Source organism: Pholcus phalangioides, unplaced genomic scaffold, assembly GCF_987345545.1.
Source record: "Pholcus phalangioides strain wild (caught in Gottingen) unplaced genomic scaffold, Ppha-v1.0 ptg000039l_1, whole genome shotgun sequence".
Taxonomy (NCBI): Eukaryota; Metazoa; Arthropoda; class Arachnida; order Araneae; family Pholcidae; genus Pholcus; species Pholcus phalangioides.
This window is the reverse complement of record NW_028301625.1, coordinates 30,982,638-31,005,650: the sequence shown is the minus strand read 5'-3', so window position 1 is coordinate 31,005,650 and position 23,013 is coordinate 30,982,638. Positions and strand designations below refer to the sequence as shown.

General features: G+C 36.5%; 1 protein-coding gene across 2 annotated transcripts in view; it reads left to right on the top strand.

Annotated features, from left to right (window-relative positions):
* The window catches only part of IFT43 (intraflagellar transport 43), a 60,052-nt gene that overhangs the window by 5,495 nt on the left and 31,544 nt on the right, over nt 1–23,013 (top strand). For both annotated transcript variants that reach the window (XM_089254053.1, XM_089254054.1), the window contains exons 3-6: nt 8,115–8,201; nt 15,932–15,996; nt 20,241–20,279; nt 21,304–21,350. In XM_089254053.1, coding sequence (XP_089110179.1) covers nt 8,115–8,201; nt 15,932–15,996; nt 20,241–20,279; nt 21,304–21,350 — 238 coding nt within the window. The remainder of the gene's footprint in view (nt 1–8,114; nt 8,202–15,931; nt 15,997–20,240; nt 20,280–21,303; nt 21,351–23,013) is intronic.

Here is a 23,013-nt window from a genome sequence, read left to right as displayed (position 1 = left end):
TCTTTACCAGGTGTACAAGTATGAAATGCGGATTTCAGAAAACAGATGGTGCACCAATGCAGTGTGTGCTATAAAGATTTGACACTGCGCCATTTTTTTGTGTCATCAACAAGTGTCAGACATGCATGAGTGATAAATTGGAAAAGTGTGTGCATAGTGTTTTATTGTTGTGTTCAATATGTCGAAATTTATACCAAACAAAGAGCATTCGCGGACAGCATTAATTTTTTTGTTTTCATTTGAAGAAAACTGCTGCTGAATCATACCGATTACTTCAAGAAGCTTATGGTGAACATGTTCCATCTCAAAATACGTGTGAATGATGGTTTCGGTGTTTCAAAAGTGGTGACTTCGATGTTGCTGACAAGGAACATGGAAAACCGCCAAAAAAAAAGATGTGGAATTGGAAGCATTGTTGGACGAAGATGATGCTACACAGACACAAAAACAACTTGCAGAGCAATTGGACGTTAGTCAACAAGCTGTTTCCAATCGCAATGCTCCATGACAACATGAAATGCTCCTTGACAATGTTCAATGGTCAATGTGCAATGCTCCATCACATACGGCAAAAGCGGTTCGCGGCACGTTGGAAGCACTCAGCTAGAAGTTCTACCCTATGTGGCTCACTCACCAGACTTGGCTCCTTCCGATTACCACTTGTTTGCATCGATGGGTCACACACTTTCTGAGCAGCGCTTATGTTCGTACGAAGATGAGAAAAAATAGCTCGATGAATGGTTCGCAGCAAAAGGGTAAGATTTTTAATGGCGTGGTATTCACAAATTTCAGGAAAGATGGGAAAAATGTATAACAAGCAATGGAGCATACTTTGAATAAAGCACTTTTTATCACTCTTCCGAATTTAACGGTTTTCTTTTTGAAAAAAAAATCTGCATTTCATACTTGTACACCTGGTATACAAATCTACAGTTTTACGCCGATCATCGCCAAATTTTGCATATATACCAAACAGGACCGAGATTGAACCATAGGCTACTTTAAAAGTTCGTCAGGGCTGGGCAAATGCCCGAAATGGGCAAAAAAACTGTCGGGCAACAATGGTTTTGGGGCCTCAACAATTACTTTCAGAACGTTTACTTTGGTTACCGTGGTTTCCAACAATGCGTTTCAGACGTGTATATATGCCTTTACAATGGTTTGTCACACTTTTAATTCTGTTATTATAACAGTTTATTCCTTTATAACGGTTTGTAACTTTTCCAATCCTCCCAGTAATTGAAGAAAACCCGGCAAGAACGCCAGGTATTTCTGCTAGCCTATATACAGGGTATCCTGTAAGTGCTAATGCTGCCTTTATCTCATCAACCGCCCATCGTAGAGATATATAGTTTCGATTTAAAAAATGCTTAAAAGGTGTTTGAATAATATTTGCTGCACAAGCTAGACGTATGATGTCGCTAACAACAGAGGACAACAACTGCGACGACAAAATTGGGAATAAAAATGTTTAACGCCACCTGATGAACTCAATGCTCAAATCATCAACACTCTGGCACGAAGTTGAAAAATTATCATTATCCACCAACATGCAAGTTCAACTGCAAAATGACTCGGCACTGCTATCATTTTCACGTCAGTTGATCAAACTTGGCAATGGAAGAATTCCCGTAGAGACCCAAGCACTGGACTCATTACGTTCCCAAATGGATTTTGCCAGTTGAAGAACTTGCAGACAAAGTCTTCCCAAACATTCAACAAAATCACCGAAACCATGAGTGGCTTTGCAAGAAAGCGATTCTGGCATCGAAAAATGACAATGTGAACAAGATCAACAAAAAAAAATCCTAAAAATTATTCCGGGAGACTCCACATCTTACAAATCGGTTGACATTGTCACAGACTCAGCCCAAACAGTTCTGTATCCTGCAGAATTTCTGAAATCTTTGGATATTCCAGGTTTGCCACCGCACAACTTGACTCTCGAAGTTGGAGCATCTATAATGCTTTTAAGAAATTTGGAGACACAGACACTCTGCAATGGCACCAGACTCTGTATGAAGAAATTGCACAATTACATAATTGAAGCAACGATTCTAACTGGATGTGCTGGAGGAGAAGACATCTTCATTCCATGTATCCCAATTATCACTGAAGAATTGCCATTCACTTTCAAGCGATTACAGTTCCCGATTCGTTTAGCTTTTGCCATGACAATCAACAAAGCGCAAGGCCAGCGTTAGCAGTGACAGGTATCAACCTACTCGAGCCCTGTTTTCCACACGAACAGCTTTACTTCGCCTTTTCGAGTGTTGGTAATCCCAAAAATTTGTACATCTACACACCAGATGGAAAAACAAAAAATATTGTGTATCCACAAGCGATTGCCTGAGGTTGTTAATTGAAATATTTAAAAATAAAAGTAATTTTTTCTTACTTGATGCAAAAAATTTTTTTTATTAAGAAATAATTGAAAAGCTATACATATATAATTATTTTATGGGGTGGGCAACGTCACCAGGTATCAGTTAGTTAATTATAATTTTGAATTTTTTGACATAAAAAGTCTAGAAGATATAAAATATAATTTTATGGTTTTTATCAAAACTACTGATTTAATTACACGTGTTCTGGGACATCTTAAGAGCATCCTGGGCCCCCAGGCCAAGTGATTTTCCTGAAGCCCCAAATGACAAATTCTCGAAAATTTCTACCAGATCCTTGGCCCTTCTTCTCTTGAGGCCCCCGGGCCATGCCCGGGTAGGCCCATGCGTTAAGACGACACTGCCTGAATTCAATTTGCTAATCGAAACAGAGCTGTTTATTCGAAATATGTGTATCAGGGTTAGTTTTTTAACTTCAGAAACTGACTCGGTATTAAAACAGTGAAAAACTTATTGTCAGTGTTGTCAAATAGTTTTTCTCAACCTGCTATGTTTTAACAAAACACTTAATTTTATGTAGATTAAAGTGTTTTATATTTTGAATTATAATTACTGAGAAAAATATCTATTTTGATATTTTAAATTTTCTGATCTACTCAAAATTTTATTCAATATTAAAAATTCTCGTGCAGCATCTGTGTTAATAGACTAATTAAACTCATTTATTCTCACCTAAAAATTTCTTAGCTCAGGTTGTATAAATCCAGAGTTTTAAAGAGTATTTTCAATCAAAGCAGAGCTGGCAGGACTCTATACCCAAAGCACTGTTTTGCATGTTTAAGATACAGCTTCAATTGGAAAACTATTGCATTATAAATGCTAGTAAATATACCATATCATAGTTAAAAACTTAGTTATTTTTACTTTTGCACTAAGAAGCTACAGGAGTTTCTTAAGCATCATATACAAGCGAGCACATCACGCTGGAATGACAAAAAAGTACAATAATAACTACAAAAAGATTTATTTGATTAATTATTACAAGAATTGTTGGAAGTGGCGGCCACTGACATCATTGCACAGTCTTCAACGCAACGATGTAAAAATGATTCCCGGATGCACTCGAAGATACCAGGTATGCTTTTGATGTCTGCCGCAGCAACGGCAATCCACGCTATGATATCCTCCAGTGTGTCCACAGGTGTTGCATAAATGAGTAATTTAAGGTAACCCCATAGTCACCTTAAGTCACACGGATTGAGATCCGACAAACGCGGAGACCAAGCAACGGGTCCTGCACGTCCAATCTAACTGCTACACATGCCTACTACTGCAATAATCGTCTTTAGCACATGATCAGGGCCACAACTAGATGCTTGGTCACCCGGGACACGCACACATTTTGATGCCCCCTTGTAATTGTAAAGGAGAGGTTTCAGAATAAAATTTGCGCCACCTTGGGTCCAGCACCCAGGGCACGAGACCCGCATGATCTCCCCCCCCCCCCCTAGTTGCGGCCCTGCACGTGATCCTACCCTAGTGCAGGCATTTTGAGACACTGCTTATATCAGATATGGTGAGTGAACCCACGAATGCATTCAGCAATCAACTGACATCCTGGGCCCCCAGGCCAAGTGATTTTCCTGAAGCCCCAAATGACAAATTCTCGAAAATTTCTACCAGATCCTTGGCCCTTCTTCTCTTGAGGCCCCCGGGCCATGCCCGGGTAGGCCCATGCGTTAAGACGACACTGCCTGAATTCAATTTGCTAATCGAAACAGAGCTGTTTATTCGAAATATGTGTATCAGGGTTAGTTTTTTAACTTCAGAAACTGACTCGGTATTAAAACAGTGAAAAACTTATTGTCAGTGTTGTCAAATAGTTTTTCTCAACCTGCTATGTTTTAACAAAACACTTAATTTTATGTAGATTAAAGTGTTTTATATTTTGAATTATAATTACTGAGAAAAATATCTATTTTGATATTTTAAATTTTCTGATCTACTCAAAATTTTATTCAATATTAAAAATTCTCGTGCAGCATCTGTGTTAATAGACTAATTAAACTCATTTATTCTCACCTAAAAATTTCTTAGCTCAGGTTGTATAAATCCAGAGTTTTAAAGAGTATTTTCAATCAAAGCAGAGCTGGCAGGACTCTATACCCAAAGCACTGTTTTGCATGTTTAAGATACAGCTTCAATTGGAAAACTATTGCATTATAAATGCTAGTAAATATACCATATCATAGTTAAAAACTTAGTTATTTTTACTTTTGCACTAAGAAGCTACAGGAGTTTCTTAAGCATCATATACAAGCGAGCACATCACGCTGGAATGACAAAAAAGTACAATAATAACTACAAAAAGATTTATTTGATTAATTATTACAAGAATTGTTGGAAGTGGCGGCCACTGACATCATTGCACAGTCTTCAACGCAACGATGTAAAAATGATTCCCGGATGCACTCGAAGATACCAGGTATGCTTTTGATGTCTGCCGCAGCAACGGCAATCCACGCTATGATATCCTCCAGTGTGTCCACAGGTGTTGCATAAATGAGTAATTTAAGGTAACCCCATAGTCACCTTAAGTCACACGGATTGAGATCCGACAAACGCGGAGACCAAGCAACGGGTCCTGCACGTCCAATCTAACTGCTACACATGCCTACTACTGCAATAATCGTCTTTAGCACATGATCAGGGCCACAACTAGATGCTTGGTCACCCGGGACACGCACACATTTTGATGCCCCCTTGTAATTGTAAAGGAGAGGTTTCAGAATAAAATTTGCGCCACCTTGGGTCCAGCACCCAGGGCACGAGACCCGCATGATCCCCCCCCCCAGTTGCGGCCCTGCACGTGATCCTACCCTAGTGCAGGCATTTTGAGACACTGCTTATATCAGATATGGTGAGTGAACCCACGAATGCATTCAGCAATCAACTGACATCCACCTTTCATCTCCTCTGGACTCAGAGCTTGCATACGTTTTTCGTGATTTTCACCTGTCTCCACATGGTTTGCGACACCATGTTCCATTGCAATTTTTGTTCCTCTCGATGTTTACTAACAACCCTCTGAATTTGTCAGTCCATTAACAGAACACTCTGTTTATATGTAGTACAAAATAATTTTGCAGAGAGTAGAAAATTATTTTACAACCATATTAAGTACTTATTCTTTGTATAACATAGTCGTTTTAAAAATTGCATGCAATTAACATGTGTGTGATAGCTTAAACCGTCACAATTAGCATGTGTATTTCCAATGTGAATTTTTGTATTAAAAAGCAAAATTTAAGATTCTTTATGGAGGGTTTCTGATGTAATAGCCATCAAAAACTGCTGTCTGTCAAAAACCTGTCAAATCCTGACTAGAACCCCTGCAAATCAAACAACTGATTTCTAAAAACATGTTCATTCTAAAGATACACTTAAAAAAAAGTTTAATTTACTGGTATTGTTAGGTTTAATAACTTTCATTGCTAAATTTTCTACTGGTAGAAAAAAGTTGCAAAGAAACCCATCAACACTGAGGAATCAGCATGTTTAACAAATCTAAAACAATTATAATTAAGTTAGGCACATTATAAATTTACAGATAAATAAATCTATCGATTCGATTCTAATTGATTTTCCATTTGGGAAAGCCCTTAGCTCTTTCTTCAATAATATCTTTGGATTAAATTTAAAGCAACTGATTCTGATGATTATTTTCTGATTCATATAAATCATTGAGTAGCGATTTCCACCTTTATATATATATATAGAATGATTTTCTTTTCCCTTCTGATAGTCCACAACTCTGGTCTACTACCATTTAATTGTTACATATTTCACTGCTGAATATAGGCACTATGTCAGATTTGTGTTGCTGAAATCTAACAGTGTGCTTGTGTTTCCAGGGTTGTGAGTGTTTTGTGTTCAGTAGGTGGTGATATATATTCTCCAAATCGCTAATGTTCTATTCCCTGCAGAAACATGTGAATTTTCTTTTTGAAACTCATCTTCATCTCAGCTTGGTATCCAATCTTTCATAACTTTATATGGAAGAGTGACATTGTTTCTGTCTGCATGTTGCCATCTGGTGGCTATTGTCCTTAAGAGCTATTAGCTGTGTTAGAAAGCTGCCCATGCATGGCCCAATTCAGTGCACATATATGCTCTCAGAGAAGAAAATGTCATTCCTCTGTTGCTTGATGGTAGAGCACTTGCCTGTTCTGTGAGGGGACAGTGGTATGATTCCCTACAGAGGCAAGTGAATTTGCCTTCCGAAACTCATCTCTTGGTATCCAGTCTTTTGTACTTCATATGTTAGTATTGTGTTGAAGGTCTGCCTGCTTTCTGCTGAAAGGCTTATATATAATCACTACCAGATAAATCTTTACTAATTCAATGTTGTAATGTAGCAACATTGATGCACAAGTTTTTCATGACAACTCTTCATACCCTTTTCACCTATTTTATCCTGAATGTTACTGATACTTATTTCTGCCGCTGTGGTGGTCGAGTGGTCATAGTGACGGACTCGCATCGCGAGGATCCGGTTTCGAACCCTACCGGCGCCACAGTGGTGGTTGGCTAAAGTTGGTTTTCTGTGGTTCCCAAATTCAAGGCGCGAATGTGAGCCGATCTCCCTGTTAAAAAGTCTCGCCACAGAGAGCAACAGGCCTACAACGTTACAAATATTCAATCATTACACTTCACTCACAATTTGAAGTATAGATGGCAGCACTGAAATATCAGACACAACACTAGCTACACACTCACACTGTTAGGTGCACTCACTTTGTTCTAGACACTGCCACGAAGCTGGGCTGGAAGAGATCTCGGCAACAGGATAAGTCTGGTGGCAGAGACCCTGGCGTTCATTCATTCATTGATACTTATTTCTTCATGTTGGTAAATTTGTAATATTATTTCCATCAAGATATGCAATCCTAATTTTGTGATTGATTCATGAGTATTAAATAAATATTTTCATCTCATATGTCAACCTCTTCGCTTACAAGCGAATTGGCAAAAACTTTTGATGCTCTCTATTTGACGAATCAGCAGTAAATATAGTAACTTTGTCCTAACCTAACCGCATGTTAGAAAAAGGGGAGAAAAAAAAACAAATATGAAAGAGTAAGACAGTATAATAGATAAGGTGATAAGAATGTCAGTGCAAAGTTTAATTTCTTTTCATGTTCAACCTACCTGTTTTTTCACTCTTATAAGAAAGATACGTCATATGTAAAGAAAAAAATCACTGCCAGGGTATACAAAAACCAAAAGTAAAAAAATTGTAAGGTTGCAACAAAGCTTCAGGATGATCAGGAGAGAGAAAACAGAGTGAACTTTTTTTTAAGTCATTTTGTTCTTTGATCATAAAGTGGTTAAATAAATATTTTCATCTCATATGTTAAATAAATATTTTCATCTCATATGTTAAATAAATATTTTCATCTCATATGTTAAATAAATATTTTCATCTCATATGTTAAATAAATATTTTCATCTCATATGTTAAATAAATATTTTCATCTCATATGTTAAATAAATATTTTCATCTCATATGTTAAATAAATATTTTCATCTCATATGTTAAATAAATATTTTCATCTCATATGTTAAATAAATATTTTCATCTCATATGTTAAATAAATATTTTCATCTCATATGTTAAATAAATATTTTCATCTCATATGTTAAATAAATATTTTCATCGCATATGTTAAATAAATATCTTCCTGGCTTCTGTCATTTCTATTTCAGCCTGTTGTCAGAAGAGGTAGACGATCAGAAGGCAATATATCTGGAAGCATCTTGGGTACACATGGAGGAGATGGATCGCCAGTTAAAGTTATTATTGTTATTTTTCTATAGGATATAGCAAATTAAGTACAGTAAAACTTCGATTAACCATCACTTGTTTAACCATCAGTTTTTGTTATCCGTCATTGTCTAAAAAAATACGGAAAAACAGTCCCAGGTTTTAAGGTCCAAAAAGATAAGATCACTGCTATGGTCTGTGCAAATGCCACCGGCAATCATAGATTACCCCTGCCTTGTAATTGGTAAATCCAAAAAAAAACATGTGCTTTCAAAAATTTGAATATGAACGCATTGCCTGTGAACTATTATGTCCAAAAAAAGTGCTTGGACGAATCAAACGGTTTTTCCAGAATGGCTCCACAACGTTTTTGTGCCTCAAGTTACCAAAAAGCAGTTGCCGCAAAAAACACTGCTATTAATGGACAATGCCCTGAAACATCCCTCTTGTCAACTCAAAAGTGATGATGGCAAAATAACATGACTCTTTCGCCTGGCGAATACAACTCCACTTATCCAGCCTGTGGACCAGGGCATAATTGAAAATATGAAGCAACATTACAGAAAAGCTTTTATTGAAGTTTTGCTTTCATCTGATGATGCCATGACTGTCAAAGAATTTTGGAAGAGATACAACATAAAAGACGTTATTTTCAATATCGCCACTGCCTGGACTGACCATATATTGAAGTTTATATTGATCGTTTTGTGTAAAATTAAATATAATATGTATGTATTATTCACTTTTTAAAATTATTTTATTTTCATTTTCATCCCAAGCCCACAGTGAAATCACGTTACTGTACATATGTATTACGAGATTTCTGTTAACCCTATTCGGTTATCCATCACAGCCCTAGTCCGGACCGTGACAGTTAATCAAAGTTTTACTGTATTACTGATTTTCTAGTTGACTGATTTAAATAACTTTTGCAATGAAATATTGTCTTAGGCTTTCACTCAATAAAGGTACTTCGGTTGACAAGTATAATTTGTTCTATAAACACTGTCTCGTAGTTACGGGGGGGGGGGGGTTGTTGAGGTTCAAACACTCCCTTGTGTGTGTGTAGGGGACCCTCTCCCCCCCCAGAAGAAAAAAAATTGATCCCCAGGCCTTAAGAAAATCCTGCGTATGCTACTGATGCTGCTCATAATAGAAAACACTGGTATATCAAAACAAATTTCCCCATAAGAAATATAGTGAAACCCAGACCTCCATTAGTAATTTGTTGCAAGACTGAGGACATAAAATATGATGACTTCTAAAAAATGTATGTGCAGGCAAAGCGCCAGGGCCAGATATTTATATCTGGATATTATGATATATCCAGATATTTATCCTAGGACCCTTTGGGAATGTGCTATTGAACTGTTGAGGCCAGTTGCACAGATTTACAAAAGTGGTGTTGCTGAGGGTATCGGGATTGGAAGCTTGCTAATGTGCTTGCGTTATTTAAAAAATGAGTTGTAGAGACCGAGACATAACTAGAAACTTCGTCAGCCGGAACAAGTACGCATTGTGGTGTCCCCATGTAATGAAGAAGGAGCAGTTGAAAGGTGAATTTGGCGCCCCTCTAGTCCAGTGCCCAGGGCAACCGACCCGCCTGTTCCCTAGTTGTGGCCTTAAGTAGAGAAACTATGTGAAATTATTGTCCAGTGAGTTTGACAAGCTCCCTCACAGAAATCTTGGAAATCATTATCAAAAGGCATAATGAAGTTGGGATCAAAAATTGTATCAATGGAATCATAATGTATTGTCTAAAAACCAGCATGGGTTCAGGAAGGGAGTCATGTGTAATCAGCCTCCTTTGCTTCTGTGATCACATGACTAAGGCTTTGGGAAAAGGCAAAAACGCCAACGTTTATCTTGATTTCCGAAGGGCATTCATATTCAACATGGTAAACTCTTTAAGTGTTTACATGAGATTGGGATTGGGGGCAACTTGCTAAATTGGATAGAATTGTGTGGTTGAGAGATAGGTTGCAACGTGTTGTGGTGAATGGGGAATTTTTTGATTGAACAGGTGTTAAGAGTCCCTCAAGGAAGTGTCCTTGAACCCATACTTTTCACTTTTTATCCATAAACTCGATCAGGGTATTGATGGGATTGTTAGCAAATTCACAGCATTGCAGCAAGTGCAAAGTGCAAGCTAATGGGGGTAGTCAGGAATCCAAGCGATAGGGAGATGCTTCAGATGAACTTGAATATGATTGCAGCATGGACTAATGAATGGAGCATGGACTAATGAATGGAGCATGGACTAATGAATGGAGCATGGCCTTTAATGTTAATAAGTGCATGCTCATTTTGGCTGAACAACCTACGCTTCACTTATGAGTCGAATGGTATTACTATCCCAGATGCAACTAGAGTCATTGATTTTGGGAATTCTCATTGACGAGCAGCTTAGGTTTTTGGAGCATTCTTAAGCGGTAGTCAAAAAAGCTAATATAATTCATGGTTTCATTCTTAAAAAGGTCTCTTCGCATTCTCCTCAACTCATTCTTATGCTTTTCCTAGACTTAGTTCGTCCTGGACTGGACTATGCCATAAGGTTTTGGAGACCATACCTACAGAGGGACACACACTTGGTTGAGAGGGTGCAGAAAAGAACTATGCATGCTCTTGTTTGCACACAAGGCTCGAGCTATGAAGAAAGACTTGATTTCGTGAATATGTTTACATTGGAGTAATGCAGGTGTCGGGAGGTATGACCAAAGTGTTGAAAGTTTTCAACTGGATGGATAGGATGAATCATGAGTTATTAATACACATTCAATCCATTGCTTTTACAAGAGGACATCAGTATCATTTAGTAAGGTACAATTCCAGCTTTTGGTGTTGTGGGAGTTTTCCCTCTAATATGGTTGTTAATAAATGGAATAGCTTACCTTCTGTGGCTACGATTCTAACACAATTGACACGTTTAAAAAGAAGTACGATAAACACATAAATCGAGAATCTATCCATACTTAAATAAGACAACCATAATCTTTTTTGGGCAGTGTGTAAGATATACAGAAAAACTGACTGATTTTGTAGAGATATTTTGGAAAAATTTCATCACTGCTCCTACCAGGACTCAAACCTGTGTCCCTTGAATGCTAGTCGAGTGCTCTACTAACTAAGCTATAGTGACAGATAGAATATTTAACCAATGGTGCACATATATATATGCTGAATGGTACCGTGCATGGTTGGTGACAGCAATCAGCTATTGCTCATAAATGACATCAGGCCACCAGATGGCAACATGTATTTTAGAGAAAGATGTACTTTCCACTTGTTAATACAAGATATACAGAAAAACTGGCTAATTTTGTAGAGATACTGATTTTTGGAAAAATTTCATCTCTGCCAGATATCTGGTGGATCTCCACCCCTACCAGGACTCGAACCCAGGTCCCTCGAATGCTGGTCGAGTGCACTATCACTTCTTTCGTACACCTTTCTCTAAAATATATGTTCCCATCTGGTGGCCTGATGTCATTTATGAGCCATAGCTGATTGCTGTCACCGATCATGCACTGTACCATACAGCATATATATGTGTTCCATTGGTTAAATATTCTATCTGACACTATAACTTAGTTGGTAGAGCACTCAACCAGTCATTTAAATGACCCAGGGGGTAAACTATCTCTGCACAATCCTTAGCAACTACCGGTCGGGGGGACCAAAGTTAAGGACCGCTTCAACTACTAGTAGTTGAGAGGAACTGCGGGGAACCGTGAACTGCTGTTCCTTAAAATCATGTGACGTGAAATAGAAGTTAGATGGGAAGAAAATTTTTTATTTCGAGAGTAACAGATGTCTAACCAATCGGGATGCTGTTTGAAGCCTACACAACAACAACTACTAATTACTTAACCATTGTTTTTCCACAGTGGTGGTGGCAACGATTTCATGTTTACAACTGATTGTAAACTTTTTCCGAAGGATTTTTTTTCTCGCCATAAATTCTTGTCATCTCTGCTTTGAAACATTTTTTACTCTTATATCTCAAGCTAGTTCAGTTATTTTGTAAATGCATGAGGACACGATATTTTTCATATATTTTGTGGACTTTTTTTAGAATAAGATTCAGTATATAATAATAGTAAAAATATTTTTCTTGTCCGAGCTCATCGACCCCACACTTGAAATCTTTCCAAGGACCCATGCTTTTGGATACTTGAAGAAACGTGTATCTGGGGTCCCCAGATGCATAGAACTGGGTCTCGTATTGATGGAAACGAAATTTAAAAAAAATCATTTTAAATTAAGGTGGGTGGCACTGGTTGAGCCTCCCACCCAAGGGCCCTGCAGAATACTATATTTAATATTGCGTGCCACTTAAAGATTAATTTGCTAAATGATTTTTTTATTATACATTTTATTGTTCTCAAATGACTTGAAACAATCAATTTCAAATTCTTTTTGGAGCTACTAAATTTTAAATTACTGACAATTTACAATTAAAAGATAATTAACTGCCTTGCAGCTTATTGTAGTTCTGCATCCTCAGTCTTAAAAAATATTATCAGAACATGATTTTCTATGAATGAGCACTTACCTGTTAGTGCAAGCGATAATATTTTAAACAAACTAAAATATTAAGCAATTTCAATATTTTATATTTATTATATTTATATTTATTTATATTTATTTATATTTATATTAAAGATGTTTTTCCAATCTATGCATTTCATACTTAGCTTCAAACAAATAACTTCACCTGATAACTCTCATTTGACCGTATACTTCATCTTAGTTAGTTATTGATAGAAACATGAATTAAACATATTGATATAAAATAAACACAAATCACAGAACTTGCACACGATTTGTCATACAAAAACATTTTATTTCAAACATATGTCCATAAAGGGATATTATAACCACAATTTATTTGTTGAATGCTTATTAGAAATCACTATTTCAAGAACATAAAAATTCTTCAGGGATTCATTAATTTTTATCTGCATCTTCAAATGTTGATTTACCTGAAATTAAAATGAGAGGAAGGAGAAAACCTTTTATTATGCTTATCAATCTTCAAATACGATATAAATTTCATATATTTTGAATTATAACACAATCTCTAGTTGTACAAGTACACATAAACTGTGCACAATAGCACTTTGTTGACATTGAGGCGACTTGACACCATTTTATGACAGTAGGAACCAAAATGCATCAACAGTGTTTTGCAAGGGAGACCTGACATTGAACACAGATGCACTTGTTCATGTCTAGATGTATTTATTTACCTAGGGCTTGACAAATCCCAGGAGCCGAGTTGACATGGCACAAAAAAAAAAAAAAAAATTTACATAGGCACCTAAAATTTTTTATGCATGATCACAAATTTTTTGGAATTTATGTCTGTGCATCTTCTAACATTGGGAAGGTCATCAAGTGCTGGAAAAGTCGAATAAATTTTTTTCATTTTGCACTATTTCTCTTAAAAATATGCTTGACTGCCAAGAAATTTGGCCGACGCCTAAAATGTTTTTTAATTTTTCAAGTCCTGTTTCTACCCTAAAATTTTGGTCGCAGACACATGAAACAAAAACTGTTTGGCAGGCAGCTTATTTTGTTTTTTCACTCTACTTTTAGCTTCGCTCAAAAACACATCCTTAGCAATCTCTTGTAGATTGGGGAACCCTCATTTATATTAACATAAAAATTTTGCAGTGTCACATGACGTCACTGTAGTTAAAAGGTATGATATTATTTGTTGTCAAGGGTATTGATTGTTTTATTTCCATTCACAAAATTTGCTCATTGGTGAATATGATTATAACTTTCATGAAAGAATTAATATCATAGTTTTTCCGTTAGCAAAAATTCTCAAGGTTTTTTTAATGTCCTCCTTTTCATTTATATAAAGTTAAACCTTGTTATAGTGCCAGCCCTGCTTAGCATCACAAATTTTCAGTGAACAAATATTCCATACATAGACTATAATGTAAAAAAACATAAGGAATTGGGAAATAAATGGGTAAAAGTGAAACGGTAAACCAGTCACAGCCTGGTTTGACTGATGTTGGGGCGCAGCGGTTGAGAAACACTACTCTATACTGTACTCAAACCCGTCTGCGTGAGATGGAAAGGTGCATTGTATTTTATATTCATGAATTAATGGGAAGGGGATCAGCCCCCTCAAAAAATTATTGGAGAGGGGCTCAAATGACCTCAGCCCCCAGGTTCCAGCACCTAGGGCCCATTCAAGTATTACGTAAGCAGATTTTCAGCCATTTTTGCCCCCCCCCCCCCCTGTCAGCAAAATTTCGTCAGCAGCTTAGAGTATTTCATATCTTTAAAAAGGGGTGGTTGATGACGTAAGCAACCTTCAAACCCCCCCCCCCCCTTTTCATCAAAAGTCAGCAAATCTGAAACCCCCTCCCCCCTCCTCGATGCTGACGTAATGCTTGAATGACCCCCCCATGGTCAGAGTGTCTGAATATTACTTTGGCATAATAATACAAGGTGATTTGAAATGTATGTTGCGTTGCGAAAAAACAATTAAAACATACGACTTTTTACAGCTGTTATATATAAATTTAGATATATTGCCAATAAAAAATTCTTAAAAGATGTATTCTCTGCATGGATATATTCAGTAGTGAATTACGGAAATTGTGCTTGGGGTAGCATCATTGATCCCAACTTATTATCTTGATCTATGCCCCTCGCTACGAGAAATCGAAATCCTGACAGAAAGTGGGAAGTGCGGCTTATATAGTTGAAATTAAATTTTGAAAATTTATTTGATCCTAATTTACTATCTGTGTGCTCCCCAACTCCCCTAACGTCATGGAATGGAAATCCAGAGAGGAAGCGGGAAGTGCGGCTTATACGACAAAAATTGAATACTAATGTAATTAAATTATTAATTAATTAAATATTTCAGTTTCTTATGGAGGTACTGCAGTGGAAAATGATGGTGGGGACTCTTGGTCTCGAGAGTCCACGGGCAGATATAAGTTTACACTTTGAGAGAGACTCCACTGTAATTTGGGGAATATCATAAACACCAAAATTTTTCCACAGAATATTGAAATTTTATCATGGAAAAAAATTATTTTTTTACATTAAAAAAATTTAATAATTTAATTTTCAAATGTAATTAAATTTTTATATATTGTTAAACTTTTAAATATAATTGATATGGTAATTACAATAATATAATAATAGAATATTAATATCAATTGAAATTTTAATTTTGATGATCTTTTCAAAATGAAAATAAAAATAGTTATTTTTAGTAAACTGTGTGTATATACTTCTCCTCATGTTTCTTATTTCATGTATAAGACAAAAACTTACATTTGTGCAACTAAAGGAATGGTACTACCAAATACAGAGTGGGAAATACAATAAAAAAATAACTTTCCTTTTTATTTCAAAGCTGTGAACACCTTTTGCATATTGATCCAGAAACAAGGTTTCCTTATCTGTAAATAGTTTTTGTTGTTACATTACTTTGTAAGTCTGCAGATGTTATGGTTCTTTCAAGATGTAATCATCTTGAAAGAACCATAACATCTGCAGCATTCATTTAAAAAGATGTAAAAAAAAAGTTACAACCCCTCTCCTCCTGTATTCACATTCTAATTTTTTCACACAGCTCTCCTGCTGTGGCTCTGATCCACAGCTTCCTGAATATTGAAAAACTGAAACCATTTTGTTTTATTTCTTGTTTACTTTTATAATTTTTCTTGAATGGAAGGTTACATCAACTTATTTTCATTAAACATTTTTTTTCTTTCAGGGAGCTTCACATGAACTTTCAACAAAAAGTGGTGGATGGGCAGAAGATTTCCAGTCTTCCAAAATGTGAGTAACTATGTAAAATTAATGTTAGCTCTTTTTCCGAATTATTAAATATTGTTGACTCAACATTTACAGAACCAGAATTTTTTTTTTTTGGAGAGATATTCACAACTACAGTAAGTATGACAGAGGAAATATAAAGGAATATTTCAAATAGAGTAAAAAGATACAGGGCATTATCCAATAGCTAATTTGGAAATCATTAGTCTTGAAACAACTTCCAATCACAAAAAAAGTTTTAAATGTTGTCACACATCATCTTAAAAGCTGTAAGTCAAAAAAAAATTTCTGGGAAAAAGTTATAAATTTTGAATATTTACACAATCTTAAGGGTGGATGGGGCGGTTCACGGAACCTTTGCCCCCGATATTTTGCCTCCGACATTTCGTCCCCGACATCTCGCCCCTGGCACGTTTCGTCCCCGGTACATTTGGCCCCCGGAAATTTTGCCCCTGACATCTCACCCCGGTACATTTGGCCGCCGGAAATTTCACCCTGACATTTCGCCTGCCCTGACCATATGAGTGACCCAGTCAGTAATCAAGTGAATCGGAAATTTACCCCCTGACATTTTGCCTGCCCTGATCGTATGCGTAACCATATGAGTGAACATATGAATGATGGTGCACGTGACCAAGTGAGTGACCAAATGAGTAATCGAGTGAGTTGGACATTTACTCGTGACATTTTGCTTCTCCTGACTGCATGAGTGACCAAGTGAGTGATCGAGTGAATTGAAAATTTTCCCCCGGACATTTCACCTGCCCTGACCATATGAGTGACCCAGTGAGTGATCATACGAGTTACTCAGTGAGTAATCAAGTGAATCGAAAATTGACCCCCCTGTCATTTTGCCTACCTTGACTGTACGCGTGACCGTATGAGTGAACATATGAATGATGGTACGAGTGACCAAGTGAGTGACCCAGTCAGTAATCAAGTGAATCGGAAATTTACCCCCTGACATTTCGCCTGCCCTGATCGTACGCGTAACCATATGAGTGAACATATGAATGATGGTACAAATGACCAAGTGAGTGACCACATGAGTGATCAAGTGAGTGAATATATGAGTGATCAAGTGAGTGAATATATGAGTGATCAAGTGAGTGAATATATGAGTGATCAAGTGAGTGAATATATGAGTGATCAAGTGAGTGAATATATGAGTGATCAAGTGAGTGAATATATGAGTGATCAAGTGAGTGAATATATGAGTGATCAAGTGAGTGAATATATGAGTGATCAAATGAGTGAATATATGAGTGATCGAGTTAAGAAATGAAAATGAAATTAAATAAATTTAATGAAAATTTACCCCCGGACATTTCACCTGCCCTGACCCTGTGAGTGATCATATAAGTGCAATAAATTGCAATTTTTGGCAAAATTTAGGGATAAGCCGTATTCAGCATTGCAATTTCCTGCATTCTCCTCGATGATGCATGGTGAACCTAAGTATGAAGGTTTTTATTTAAACCCATCTGGATATCTAGGAAGCGTGAGGGGAGGGAAAAGGTACCTTGGGGGATTTTAATGTTTTTGTTCAGGCCCTCTTCTTATATTGAAAAATTTTGCAGCAACGTAAATTTGGGAAAAATATTTTATTCTTCAACTGAAAATTCCAAATTCTTAAAGTGTGAGTCACTTGGTCACTCATGCTACGTAACCACCTATAAAAAGGGAGGGCATGAGGAGGATCATCTTTGCAGACACTCCCCCCTCGCACTTTTTAATCACTCAATCGCTCACTTTGTTAATCACTCAATTGCTCACTTTGTCAATCACTCAATCGCTCACTTTGTCAATCACTCAATCGCTCACTTTGTTAATCACTCAATCGCTCACTTTGTCAATCAATCAATCGCTCACTGGCTCAATCATACAGTCATTCACTTTATCAATCTTTCGGTCACTCATGCAGCCACTCAATTGGTCACACATTCACTTATGCGTTCCATCACTCAGTAACTCCCTTGGTCACACATTCACTTATGCGTTCCATCACTCAGTAACTCCCTTGGTCACTGACACAGTCAGTCCCTTGATCACTCACTTGGACACTCGTACCGTCACTCACCTGGTCACATATACAGCCACTCACCTGGTCACATATACAGTCACTCACTTGGTCACTCATGCAGTTAACCACTCGGTCACTCATTCGTCATTCACTTGGTCACTAATGCGGCCATTCGGTCAGACACTCTGTCACTCATACAGTTAATCACTAGGTCCCTCATGCGGTCATTCACTTGGTCACTTATATGGCCATTTGGTCAGTCACTCATATGGTTAATCACTCTGTCTCTCCCTTGATCACTCATATGCTCAATCACTCAGTCTCTCCCTTGATCACTCATATGCTCAATCACTCAGAAATTTATTAAAGCATTCACTCTGTCTTTCATTCCGTCAACCACTCGGTCACTCATACGCTCAATCACTCACTAGAAAACTTACACCAGTATTTAATTAGTCACTCACTTGGAAACTTACGCAAGCATTTAATTGGTCACTCACTCTTGGTCACTCATTCACTCAAATGTTCCATTGCTCAGTAACTCCCTTGGTCACTCACACGGTCAATCCCTCAATCACTTACTTGATCACTCATACAATTAATCACTTGGTTGCTCATGCGGTCATTCACTTGGTCACTCATACATCCATTTGGTCAGTCACTCATATGGTTAATTACTCAGTCTCTCCTTTGGTCACTCATATGCTCAATCACTCAGTCACTCACTTGGAAACTTACACAATATTTAATCGGTCACTCCCTCTTGGTCACTCATTCACTCGAACATTTCATCACTCAGTTACTCCCTTGGTTACTCACACGGTCAAACCCTCAATCACTCACTTGATCACTCATACAGTTAATCACTTGGTTGCTCATATGGTCATTCATTTGGTCACTCATGCGGCCATTCGGTCAGTCACGTCACTCATACGGCCATTCGGTCAGTCACGTGGTCACTCATACGGTCATTCACTCATAAATTCAATTGCACACTAGTTGATACGGTCACTCATGTGGTGAGTCATTCTGCCACTGGCTTAGTCATTTGTACGGTCACTAACGCACTCATACAGTCCATTTCACACTCACTTGGTCACTCATGCAGTCCATTTCACACTCACTCAGTCACTAGATCACTCATACGGTCAGGGCAGGTGAAATGTCAGGTGTGAATTTTTCGGGGGCCAAACATACCGGGGAGAAATTTCCGGGGGCAAAATGTAACAGGGACGAAGCATTCCAGGGGCGAGATGTTGGGGGCGAAAGTTCCTGATCCCGTATGGGGCATATAAAAATTCAAATTTCATGCATTTTTCAGAAATTTTTTTTCGAAAAAGCGATTTGCCAAGGTTATTTTAACCTTTTTTCTTATAATTGAAAGTGACATATAGAGACATTTAGACTAAATATATAGGAATTAATATAACAATTAGTATAACAATTAGAGCATACACCCGGTATATTTGTTTACTCCCCGAATTGAAATATTTAGAATTGTTTGAATTGATTTAACCCTTTCTAAAGCCGTGGAAAGTATACTTCCCACCAAATTCATCAATTTTTAAATGTCCACGGTAAACTATTTTACCACCTCTCTTAGAGAGCTACCATTTATTAATAACTTCAGAAAAAAGAGAAAAACTATATATATATATATCATCTAAATAATCTAAAAAATTAATTATGTTTTAATTAATTTTATTAAAAATTAATTATTTTTAATTCATTTTATTAAAAATTAATTATTTTTAATTCATTTTATTAAAAATTAATTATTTTTAATTCATTTTATTAAAAATTAATTATGTTTTAATTCATTTTATCTAATAAGATAAATGAATTTCTTTTCTTTAATCAATCTCAAAAATATTTTAATATACCATTATTAGAAAAAATGGCCCTTTAAAGGGTTATCAAGAAATTAACATTGAAAGAAAATGCTTTAAAATTTGCCTGTAGAGTGTTTCAGGTTTTGAAAAATAAGCTTTCCATATCGCGCTACACAAAAATAGTAAAAATAAATCAGTAACTTAATTCTGTAAATAATTGATTTTGCAGTCACTGAAAATGATAATTTGCGTAATTAATTCTGTGTAAGTTTCATAAAAATCTACAAGTGTTATTTTTTGCATTAAAAGCACTGATACATTACAAGTTCCTAATTTCCAATGAATTTAGTTGAGCAAAAAAAATAATTTAGGTGGAATTTATTCTCTTATAGGAGCTGGTTGCGTAGAGTTTCAAGACCCGGCTTATCTAAGTAAGTGGTTAATATTAGTATTTATCAAGACTAAATTAAAATAATGAATTAATTCATTTTTAACTAAAATAATTTTTCACCCATTAAATGTTGGAGCTTACACACCTATAACTTGCTCAAAGGTATTTCTTTATACTCAGGACTATGGACAAATGCCGTTTCAAAGGTTTTTTAACAGCTGGCTGATGCGAAGATATATTTAGGGAAGAGAGAAAATTCAACTGCCCTTGCTGGGAATGGAACAATCATGGCCTGAGTTAGGTCAGATCATCCATGTATGGCCCTTTTCAGTGCCCATGAGCTCCAAGGAAAGTTTGAAATATTTGTTGCCTTTGTAGTTTATTGATCTAAGGGCATTCCCCGGAAAGTGAAAGGACATGGGTTCGATTCCCCGCAAGGGCAGTTGAATTTTCTATTCCTAAATACATCTTCACATCAGCCAGCTGTTAAAAACCTTCGTATGGATAGCGAAGAGTGACGTAATCCTCAGACAAATGCTGTTTAAAGTGAAGAGTGTTTGAGTGAAGAGACAGGTCATTGCACTTGATTAAATATTCATCTTTATTCTTCACGAAAGCAATAGTTTATAAGAGAAATCAGATACAAGCCATTTAGTATAAAATTCAATATTGAAAGAAACATGCATAAACGTTTGAATATCATATTTAGAGTCACTGTCAGTTATAGAGAATACAGGGGATATCATATCAGGTAATAGGAACCACCGGGGGTATGCCATATATGTGGCTTTAGTGTTTTTAGCGGGATCTGCTTCTATAAGTTCAGCTTGTGCATTAGGTATAGGTAAGTGTTCAACAGTGCCGATAATGTCATCAATTCTTTTGCTGCAGTCTTATTTGTAGTAAGTGACCCTGCTGCAAAATTAATTTTTTCATGCTTCCCCCCATGGTTTATAACTAATTTGACTATATTTTTCTCTGATTTTTTATTGATGAGTAACTAATAAGAATTTTTAATTAAAATTTGACATCATTTATGAAATAATTATCTTTTTATGTTATAGAGGAACACCAACAAAAGAATCGAAAACAGTTCATGAAACAGATAATGGTATGTTTAAACAATTATATTAATTTATACACAGGGGTGCATACGTAATAGGACATGTGGCATTTTACTGGCAAACCATTGATCCTAGAGGCAGAGGCATACTTCCAATTAGAAAATGTACTCAAATAATGTGTAGTACTCAGATATGTCATTCATATTGCAAAGAGTTGTATAGTTATTAAAATTGAAAAAATGACTTTTTATACAGTCCCTATCTGCCCAAAAACCCAGTTACGAAGTTGTTGCCCTGTCTCTCCTCATGTCTACTAAAAAAATTCCATGTTTCCAAGTGCAATATTGGCTGATATATTCAGATTTGAAAAACAGAGGAAAGTTGGGGAAAAAAGCATTAAATATGGATAAACTGTTTTACCTGCATTTAACACTGTTTTTCCCCCAACATTCCCCCCTTTGTCGAATTCAAATATCTCAGTGAATATTGCACTTAGAGTTGTGGAATTTTTTTTTGTTGGCATCAGGAGAGACAGGGTAACAACTTTATATTTGGGTTTTGGGGCACACTTTTTGGGACTGTATAAAAAATTATTTTTTTATTTTAATATTTATTTTATTTAATAACTGTACAACCCCTTGCAATATGAATGACATGGCTGAGTACCACAAGTTACTTGGATACTTTTCTAACTGAAAGTATGCTTCTAGTATCAATGGTTCACCAGTAAAATGTCATATGCCCTATTACCTATGCACCCTGTATAGTCCATTGCATCCATTGTATAGTCCATACCAGTCCATTACATTGAACACTGATTTTCATAATTTTTAATCTTTATTTATTTATACAGTAGATTCTCAACTATCCAGCGTAATGTGGGGAAGGGCAGGCGGGGTAACAAAAAAGTTGGATTGGCCAGACATCTGTAAATGCTCATTTCCTATCCCACCCATACAATTAAAAACAACCTTTTTATATCAAAACCTACTCTCATTCATACTTTCTGACCTCTTTGTACAAGCCAGTAATTTATAAATGCATGGGTTAGAGTTGCATTGGTGTAAGTCATATTTTCAATAATTCTGACCAGATTTCTAGAAATGCAATATAAAAGTGCTAAACTGTTGAAAGAAATAATAAACTAATACTGAGAACTGAATTTTTTCTGTATTTTATGCCGAAACTAGTATTTGGAAAGAAAAGTGATTTGTCTCCTCCGGGAATCGAACACACCAGACACACACTTTTAAATTCCTTATAACACAGCCAGGTCTCCAGTCAGTGTGGAGACATGGCTGAATTGAAAAGTGTCTCTCTGGTTAGCACACTTTGCCCGGTATGCAAGGGAACCCAGGTTTCATTCCTTAAGAAAACAAATCACTTTTCCTTCCAAATACTAGTTTTGGCATAACATCCAAAGAATTCAATTTCTCAGTATATTTCGGGCCAAAAAAATATTATCTCTTAATACAAAAACTCTAACTGGGGCAAAAATTGCTGTAGTTAGGGAGGCTGCCATGTCTCCACTTAGAGCTTCACGCTACTAATGCGTGTTATAAGGAATTGAAAAGTGTGTCTCTGGTGTACTGGTTAGCGCACTTGCCCGGTATGCAAGGGAATCCGGGTTCGATTCCCGGAGAAGACAAATCACTTTTCTTTTTAAATACTAGTTTCGGCATAACATCCAGAAAATTCAATTTCTCAGTA